This window comes from Carlito syrichta, unplaced genomic scaffold (genome assembly GCF_000164805.1).
Source record: "Carlito syrichta isolate Samal-C Ts95f unplaced genomic scaffold, Tarsius_syrichta-2.0.1 Scaffold304359, whole genome shotgun sequence".
NCBI classification, from domain to species: Eukaryota; Metazoa; Chordata; class Mammalia; order Primates; family Tarsiidae; genus Carlito; species Carlito syrichta.
Window position 1 is genome coordinate 380475 of NW_007248455.1, and position 9284 is coordinate 389758.

Genomic DNA, 9284 nt, shown 5'->3' on the forward strand with positions numbered 1-9284 from the left:
GGAAAGTCGAGCTTCCGAAAAAGTCACGTCCTATGTCGCAGGTCCGGGCGGGACCCACCGTCGCGATCCCCGGGCTGCCGCTCCCCGCTGCGCCCAGGATATGGACCCCGGTGTGGGGATAGGGCGGCTGTGGCCTCTCGGGCGGGAGTTTGGATCAGGGAAAAGGCGGCTTACGCCGAAGCCCACCGGCGGCAGGGGTCGGTACCTTGGAAGCCTGCACGCTTCGCACAGCTCCCGGGACGCGCACACCCTCTGGCGACCCGTACTTTCATCGGTCCCGCGCTTTTGTCGCGGGTAAGGATCAGCCTAAGACAAGGCGGTTCCGGCATGCCCCGCGACGCTCACGCCCCATCCCGAAGCTCTCGTTCGCCACGCGCGGCGGTCCATCCGTCGGAGGTCCCGCCCCTCAGGCGGAAGCGCGGGCTCCTCCAAATCTCGCTCTTTTGTGCTCGCGAGATCTCGTGACGTCACCGCCGTCCGCCATCTTGAACGCGGGCTAAGCAATAAATGCTCCCCACACTGAACCGCGGTCTTTCTCGAGACGCACCTCGCTGGGAGAGTGTCCGCAGCTCTGCGTTCGCGTCACGGTCCTGCGGTCGGCGGTCTCGGCGCGGTGCGGAACAAGGGTAGGCACCGCGTTGCGTTTTTGCCCGGCTTCAAGATGGACGGCAGCGGGGACGGGGAGGCCGCCATGCGGGAGCACGTGGCGTCCTGCTCGCCTGCTCCCGGGGCTGCTGGGATGGTGGCGGAGTCCGAAGGCCTCCCGCGCCATCGGGCAGGGAGGCTCGCGGAGGCGGGGCCGTGGCCGCCCTGAGCGCTTCCCCGGCGGCGGCCCAGCCTCTTCTTTCCTCGCACAGCCAGGCGGCCCCTGCTCGAGTCCCGCGTCGCCATGGCCGCGGTTCCCGAGTTGCTGCAGCAGCAGGAGGAGGACCGCAGCAAGGTGAGGCCCTGCCCGCCTCCGAGGCGGGACCCCGCCGAGCCCCCGGGCCCTGCAGTCTGTCCCCCGTCCTCCTCCGGGCTCTGGCCCTCCCCGACGCGGGAAGCTCCCGCGGGTGTTAGCAACTCCCGCCCGTCTCCGGCTGACCCTGGAGACCCCAGATCTTCCTAAGACGTTCTTTGGCTTTGTGGTGACTGGTAGGTGCAAGTGACATAGCGACGAGTAACAAACCTCGGGAGTTGGTTTTGTTGCCTCCAAACTGACCCGCATGTCCCTTTGAGAAACGGTCTTTTTGGCCCAAATCGCTAGGGGAAGCTCCATCAAGTGTCGCTTACTACTTAATGAACGCTAAACGGGTCGTGGTGGGAGTCGTGTAATTTTTCGTCGGTGTTCAAATACTTGAAGTCGGCTTTTATTCTCACTTCTTGCCTGTGGATGTGAATCGTCCCCAGGCCGCGCGGGATTCTTCCTTCGCTACGCGAGGTTACTTTGAGTAGATTCAGAGACAAACCCCCACTCTTGACCGGTCCTTTAAATTGGAGTCTGGCTAGTTTTGCCATACAGTTGATGAGCCTCAGTCTCCAGCACAGAATCGTCCACATAAAGGTTTTTCTTATAGAAAGATGAAAACCTAAGAATGCAGGTCTCTAAAATAGGAGTAATTCGGAGCCATCTTAGAGTCTTATATCTCTTTAGAAGTCCGAGTCACCTCGATAAGAAACTTTTCACCTGGTAATTAAGTACGAAGCTCCAGAGCTGCTGGGTAGTCCCAACAAGGGCATCGTCTTGTTGGCTGTTGAAGTGGAGCTTTGTCCGTAGCGTCTTGGTTGGGGTGCTTCTTTGAAAATTGAAAAAAGTTCATTTTTACTGAAACTGAGAGTGGGAACTTGAGACTGATTCTTTCTGCAGTTTTCTCCCTAAAGTGTAGATAGATCTTTTGATAGCAGTTTGTTTTTTCTTGTTTTTCTTTTAGCTTTCTTGATCGTGAAAGGACTTGATGTCCTCAGCCCTCCTCCTCACTAGTAACTGTATGCTGCATCTGGTTTTTAAAATGATTTCCCATTACCCTGTTACTCCAGCAAAATTGGAGGATTATGAAGGCTTTTTCTTGCCTCTCCTGGTCTTAGTGGCAGCAGGAACTTTGTCCAAACGCATAGTGAAGAGGATTGTGTAGCATTATTTTTTTTCTGGCTTTTTAAGTTACAGGAATAAGATAATACAACTAAATAAAACATTGCCCTAACAGGTGACTTCATTTGTTTCCTGATTTCTGCTGATGCTAGTATTTTGCTGTGGTGGATCAGATCTAGATGGTTCATTCTACAGTTAACCAAAAGGGAGTTTGTGTCAAGGGAGAAATAATGGTGGGAGGCCAAGAGTCAACTGAAATATTTCACATTTTTACTTAATGGAATGTGGATAAAGACCCGCTAGTAGGTAGGGAACATAATTGATTCGGGGGGGGGATGGGGTGGGGGGTGGTTTGAAGGCTAGTACAATGTTCACCTGAGCTAGTTCAGCAGAAGGGAAGAGTACAACAAGCTGTCTGGTGGCTGCATGCTTCCATTTTTGCCATCCTCTAGCAGAAAGTGGAATTCGGGGGAAGAGTTGCAGGGCAGTTTAGTGCTTAACTGGCCCTCTCCTGATGTATAGGATGTACTGTGTTTTGTTTTTTTGTTTTTGTTTTTTTTCAGTTGGAGTCTCACTCTCACCCAGGCTGGAGTGTAGTGACACACTCACAGCCCCTGCATCCTCCACCGGCTGGGCTCAGGTGTTCTGCCTCAGCCTTCCTAGTAGTTGGAACTACACAGGCATGCACCACCGTGTTTGGTGGCTTTAAAAGAAAAAAAAAGACATTTAAACAATAACTTTAGTTCTTGTTTTTAGAAACTATAGAATGTACATGATCTGGAAATGAGAGGAACCACACAGGCATGCACCACCATGTCTGGTCGCTTTAAAAAAAAAAAAAAAGACATTTAAACAATAACTTTAGTTCTTGTTCTTAGAAACTATAGAATGTACATGATCTGGAAATGAGAGGAACCACACAGGCATGCACCACCATGTCTGGTCGCTTTAAAAAAAAAAAAAGACATTTAAACAATAACTTTAGTTCTTGTTCTTAGAAACTGTAGAATATACATGATCTGGAAATGAGACCGTACCAAACAATGGCAAAAGAATTGTCCGTGCTACTCTTTTGCCTGGTCACTCAGAAATGTAATGTTGTTGCTTGTCGCCTCACATTTTTATCCATGTATTCACCATAGTCTTCTTTCCCTTCCACATAAATTTGCGACTCTTTTTTCCACATACTGACTTGCCACATCTCTGAGGCCTGGCGGTAATACTGGTATTCTGTGCCATGTTGTCTTGGGTTGACTGACGTCACCTATTTGATAAACTTCACTGTCTCCTGATCGCCACATCTCATTTGTTGCTAGAAAAGAGTGTGACTGGATTTTTTTCATTCCACCTGTCTCATGACAGAGTCCTGACCCACTCAGCCAAGTAACTACACAATTCAGGAATCTTTTGAGAACCAAACTGCTAGCTGTTCAGGCTCATATCTTATAAACTGATAACGTACCTGTAACACAGGTCTTTGAAACATGGTTTTTGTTTTCTTTCTTACGGTCTAATCTTTAGAATCTTCCTGACTCTATACCTCGTGTCTGATTTTTTGATTTACTGTAGAGATGAGGTCTTGCCATTTTACTCAGGCTGGTCTCAAACCCCTGAACTCAGATAATCTCACCTCGGCCTCTCCAAAGTGCTGTGATTACAGGCATAGCCACCACAGTCGGCCTGATTTGGAAAACTAGGGTTTTGCAAAGTCTAACTCCTGAAAACCAGAATCGACTAGTGCTCTGTTAGGTCTCGTTGTGTGGTACCTAATAAAATAGTACTTTCCTCAGACATTTGGAATTCTGAAGAAGAGCTTGGGATTTCTGCACTGTGATGGTTAATGAGCTGGAGTGTGTGGAGTACATGGGGAAAAAAAGCCTTGCAAGGGGTTTGAAGCCTGTTCTGTTTCCCGGAGCTTCCCCACCTTTAACTATGGGTTCCCTTCCTTGACTGTAGGGTTCTCCTTCCTTGACTGTAGCAACTTGGCCTCTTTTTTTTTTTTTTGAGTTGGACTCTCATTCTACTAGGCTAGAGTGCAGTAGCCCAATCACAGCTCACCACAGCCTCAGTTTCTTGGGCTCAGGCAATCCTGCCTCAGTTTCCGTGGCTAGGACTATAGCTATGTGCCACCAACCCTGGCTAAGTTTTGAATTTTTTTTTTTTGTAGAGAAGAGGTCTCAATATGTTGCTGAGGCTGGTCTCAAGCGATCCTCCCGCCTTGGCCTTCCAAAATGGTGGGATTACAGGCGTGAGAACCACTGTGCCCAGCCAGTAGTTTAAAACTTAAATTTCTTAAGACTTAACTTTTACTGGTTGGTTACATGGACTTTGGTGGGTGGAGTCTGTCCTCATGGCCAGTCTTTAATCTTTATAGTATAAATGCTGCTGCTCTGGTTTGCAGGTAAGTTTTGTGGGTTTTTTTTTTATTTAAACCTGGTGTAGAAGCTGCTTCTGGGGTAGTTTTACTGCTCTTCATCAGCTTGGATAGAGTCTTGCAATTTGTTAGTATAGGAACAATCTTATACTCTGACTAGTATCCTAAGTCCAAACTCATCATATTTTGTGAACTGAAGCTTTATGCTACACTCACCACTTTTTTTTTTGAGTTGGAGTCTCACTCACCCAGGTTGGAGTGCAGTGGCACACTCACGGCCACCCTAGCATCCACCTGCTGGGCGCCAACAATCCTTCCATCTCAGCCTTCCAAGTAGTCAGAACTACAGGCACGCATTACCATGCCCAGCTAATTTTTGGTTTATTGTAGAGACAAGGTCTTGCCAAGTTGCCCGGATTGGTCTCTTAATCTGTGGGCTCAGGCAGTCTACTCACCTTGGCTTCCCAGAGTGCTGGTATTACAGGCTGAGTCACTGAGCCCGGCCAACACTCACCACTTTTATTCTTTTTTAAATGTAGGAACTGTGACATCAGAGCTGCACATGCTTTAGTTTAGGATCAGTAACTTGCACATAGTGTCTTAAAGTTCCCACTTGTGACTACTGTAACGTGATAACATTTTTTTGACCATAAGTGGAAATAGCCAAAAGACTGTAAGAGTTTTCTAGGCTTTACATGTGAGATCTAAATTCTCAGACCTAGTAATTGACCAACATCTAATTTGGAGCTTTAGTTTAAGACAGGATTTCTCATTCTGAGCACTGTTGACATTTTGGACCTGATAATTTTTTGTTGGGGATTGTCCTGTGTGTTGTAGGATGTTAGGCAACATTCCTGGCATCTGTTAGGACACAGCCGCTTCCTTTCTGGTGGCGATAGTCAAAAATATCTGTAAATATTGGGTAAAATTGCCTGTTAAACAGTCCCTGATTTAAACTGACCTTTTTTTTCTTTTTAGAGACAGGGTCTTGCTCTGTTACCCAGTTGGGGTGCAGTGGTGTGACCATAGTTCATTGCTGCTTCAAACACCTGGGCTGTAGCTGTCCTTCCGCTTCAGCCTCCCAAGTAGCTAGGACTAAAGGTGTGTGCCACAGTACCTATGAGGCTTCTAACTAGCTCAAGCAATCCTTCTGCCTTGGCCTCCCAAAGTGTTGGAATTACAGGCATGAGCTATTATGCCCAGCCGTAAACTGGCTTTCTAAATTGGTGTGTTATGGGGGGGAATCAAGCTGTGCTGCAGAAGCTAGTCTTAGGCTGCCAGTTGCAGGTTTTTTCCAAGATTTCTATAATTAGTCTTGCCTAAGGAAATAACAAGCCACATAAAACTTCAAAACTTGCCAAAAGGTAGTACAGGATGGTTTTCTTCAGCAGGTTCTGGGTACTCTAGGGTTACAGAGGACAACTGTGTTTACTCTGAGAGAGGTGCAGGCTTTGGACATTGGAAACCTGAGGTTCCTGTGCAATGCGTAGTGGGCCAGATTTTAAGCTCACTGAGAAATATGTATGTAGTGTGGAACTTGATTTAAGGTACTACTGTTTAAACATCTTCAGTATTCATGATCAGAGCCCTTGTTGCCCAAGCACATGAGGTGAGAACAGTTCTGTAGGTTGGCACCCTAAGTATTTCGAATAGCCAGTGATCAAAAATGTGTGCAATGAAGTTAGTAGTAAGTTGAGAGGTTTCTCTGCATGAGCTGACTTTGCAAAAGACTTCTTCACCATCAATATCTATTTATTTTCCTATTGACCATTGAGGAACTCTGCAGGAGAACTGTCTCTCCTAAAAGAGGGACGTGGTATTTACCAAGCTTGACACCTCAAAGGCAAACCATAATATACAGAGGAGTAAGTTGCAGTTTGAGGGGCAGAAGATGAGGCTGAATTTGGTGTGGAAACGGGCTTCTTGGCTTGACTCGTCCCCTTTTCACATATTGGCATAACTTCTCCAGGCACCTCTGTGTGGCCTGAAGAGAAGAGTCATTTTCTAAAAAGGACTACTTACATTAACTTATATGCATTTTCTTTCTGTCTGTCTTTATTTTTTTTTTTTGAGTTGGAGTCTCACTCAGTCGCCCAGACTGGAGTACAGTGGCCGCTCCCGACCACCGCTGCCTCGCCTGCTGGGCTCTGGCGATCCTTCCACCTCAGCCTTCCAAGTAGCTGGAACTACAGGCACGCACTACCACACCCGGCTAATTTTTTATTTATTGTAGAGATGAGGTCTTGCCAAGTTGTCCAAGCGGGTCTCGAACTCATGGACTCAGGCAATCCACTCACCTCGGCCTCCCAAAGCGCTGGGATTACAGGCTGAGCCACCAAACCCAGCCATACTTATATGCATTTTCTACCTGAAAAGTTCACTGTTAACAAAGCACCACTCAAGGCCAGGCGCAGTGGCTCAAGCCCATAATCCCAGCACTTTGAGAGGGAGGCCTAGGCGAGAGGACTGCCTGAGCTCAGGAGTTCAAGACCAGCCCGAATGACTTGGCAAGTCTCTACAATAAATCAGAAATTAGCTGGGCATGGTGCTGTGTGCCTGTAGTTCCAGCTAGTTGTAAGACTGAGGCAGAAGGATCATCTGAGCCCAGCAGATTGAGTCTGTGGTGACTGTGAGAGTGCTGCTGCACTCTAGCCTGGGCAACAGTGAAACTCGGACTCGGGGGAAAAAAAACAAGCACAACTCAACATTCTAGTTATGGTGAATGGTACAGAGTAGAAATGCAAATGACTCCAGGTTCAGGACTTTTTTATTGATCTCAGAGCACTACAAAACTGAGACCTAGTACTGATGGGGGTACTAGGAAGCTACTGGAATTTTTTTTTTGTGGAGACAGCATGTCTTGCTCAAAGCGACCCACCACCTCAACCTGTTGGGTATGCAGATGACTTGAGTATAGGAATATTTATAACTGAACAATTTGGGAAATTTACTGTACCTCAGACTTGAGGAAAAGAAGTGTCCAGCCATATAGCCTACTCTCCATGCTGCTATTTGTCTTGAACTAAGAAGACCAAGTAAGTGTGAGTTCAAACAGCTCTACTTTGTTGCGGAATCCTCTTAGTGGTGAAGACCTTTTTTTGTTCTCAAACTTAAATCCATTTCATCTGGGCTGATCATAGCCTATAAAGGGCAGGCAGTGCATGTTCTTACATACCCTCATCCATGTGCCCACATACATAATGTCAGCTTCTTGTGGGAGAGAGCCTTGGTGGAATTGGGTGGTGGGTAAAGGGCTTTAGCTCTGAATGAAGGGGTTTAGTGTCGGTGTTCTCTATTTATTGGAGCTGCTTCCTCTGTTTAGCAGTTGTGTGGATTCCCAAAAGGATTTCTGTGCTAGGAGATCTTAACAGATGATGTAGTTCAACCCTTTTCTTTTGAATTCATGTTAAAGTAACTTTGGTGTCTAGTAAGTAGATGAAGTTTTCTCTTGACGTGAATTAGTTATTTCAGGCAGTATTTCAGCTGTTTCTCTGGTTCCGTGTTGGGGTTTCACTGGTGTGTGGGCTTTTGCAGCCTCGTGAAATGATGATTTAGTTTATCCATTCGCTGAGTGCGCTGCACTGACCTCCTTCCAGGCCTTAGTTCCTGTTCTAGGAACTCCAGGCTGCGTAGCCTCCAAATGCCCTGCTGTCTGCAGTGTTCTACTGCTGACGGCTGGGTGTTTCTAGACTACTGGTGAGGCTGGTTGGTGTCAGCAGGGATGGGTCCCTCAGGTACCATCTCACAAAGATGAGTGGTGAAAATCTGATCACTTGCTGCAGCCCTTTATCTAGTTTTTATTAAGCTGGTGCCTGAGTAACTTTCACAGCTGTTACCTGAGTAGGCTGATATTCTAGAAGTCCTTAGTTCTATTGTCCTGAGGACTGAGATATTGGAGGCCTGAATGAATTACAGGAAGGGTAGAACCAGTCAGTGGGGAGAGGGTGAGAGCAAATACCTGTAAAAAGGCAGGGTTAATATCTTGTGTATAGTTGATTCTTTTGTTTTTTTACAGACCAGTGTCATGAAAAGCTGAGATTGAGTGTCGATTGTAGGTTTTTGGTTATCTTCAAGATGGAAGAACACAGTAATGATTCAGAGTAGCAGTACTTGAACCTAAAATTGGGGGTTGGGGAAGGGTGTGCTGTTAGAATTTTTTATTTTTATTATATAAGAGATGAGTCTCTGTCACCCAGACTGGCATACAACGCTGCGACCATAGCACACTGCAGCCTTGAACTCCTGGGCTTTGGCGATTCTCACACCCCGAGTAGCTGGAATTACAGGTGCACACTAGCGTGGCTAATTTTTTTTGGGGGGGGGCGTTCTTATTCTGTCACTCAGGCTAGATTGCAGTGGCACCATTATGACTCCCGTAACCTTGACCCTTGGGCTCAAGTGACCCTGCCTCAGCCTCCAGAGTGAGTGTGCATCACCATGCACAGCTAATATTTTAATTTTTATCTTCATTATTTTGTAGAGATGACATCTCCCTGTGCTGTCCAGTACTTTTTTTCTGTGAAAATAGTAACAAAGTCATATATATATATACACATGTATGTGTGTGTATAGTATGTACCACGTGGATCTTTCATGTTTGCAGGAATTAGTGCAAGTCTAGAACATGGCAAGACGGTTTTGAATTTTTTTATTTTTTTTGTTTGCGTGTCACTTTGTTGCCCAGGCTGGAGGGCAGTGGCATGCTCCTGGCCACCACAGTCTTGGTCTGCTGGACTCAGGCGATCTTTCTGCTTCGGTCTTCCAAGTAGCTAGAACTACAGTTACGTGCTACCACACCCGGCTAATTTTTTGATTTATTGTAGAGATGAGGTCTCACCAAGT

The 9284-nt window shown here is 46.8% G+C and overlaps 1 protein-coding gene across 2 annotated transcripts in view; it reads left to right on the forward strand.

The window, feature by feature from the left end:
* The first annotated feature begins 413 nt into the window (after window positions 1-413).
* Window positions 414-9284, forward strand: part of SNX5 (sorting nexin 5) — a 29566-nt gene continuing 20695 nt past the window's right edge. The window contains exons 1-2 of one of the 2 annotated variants that reach the window (XM_008059781.1): window positions 414-626; window positions 858-940. In XM_008059781.1, coding sequence (XP_008057972.1) covers window positions 890-940 — 51 coding nt within the window. In that variant the 5' untranslated portion in view covers window positions 414-626; window positions 858-889. The remainder of the gene's footprint in view (window positions 627-857; window positions 941-9284) is intronic. The other variant, XM_021713232.1, reaches the window with a different exon arrangement.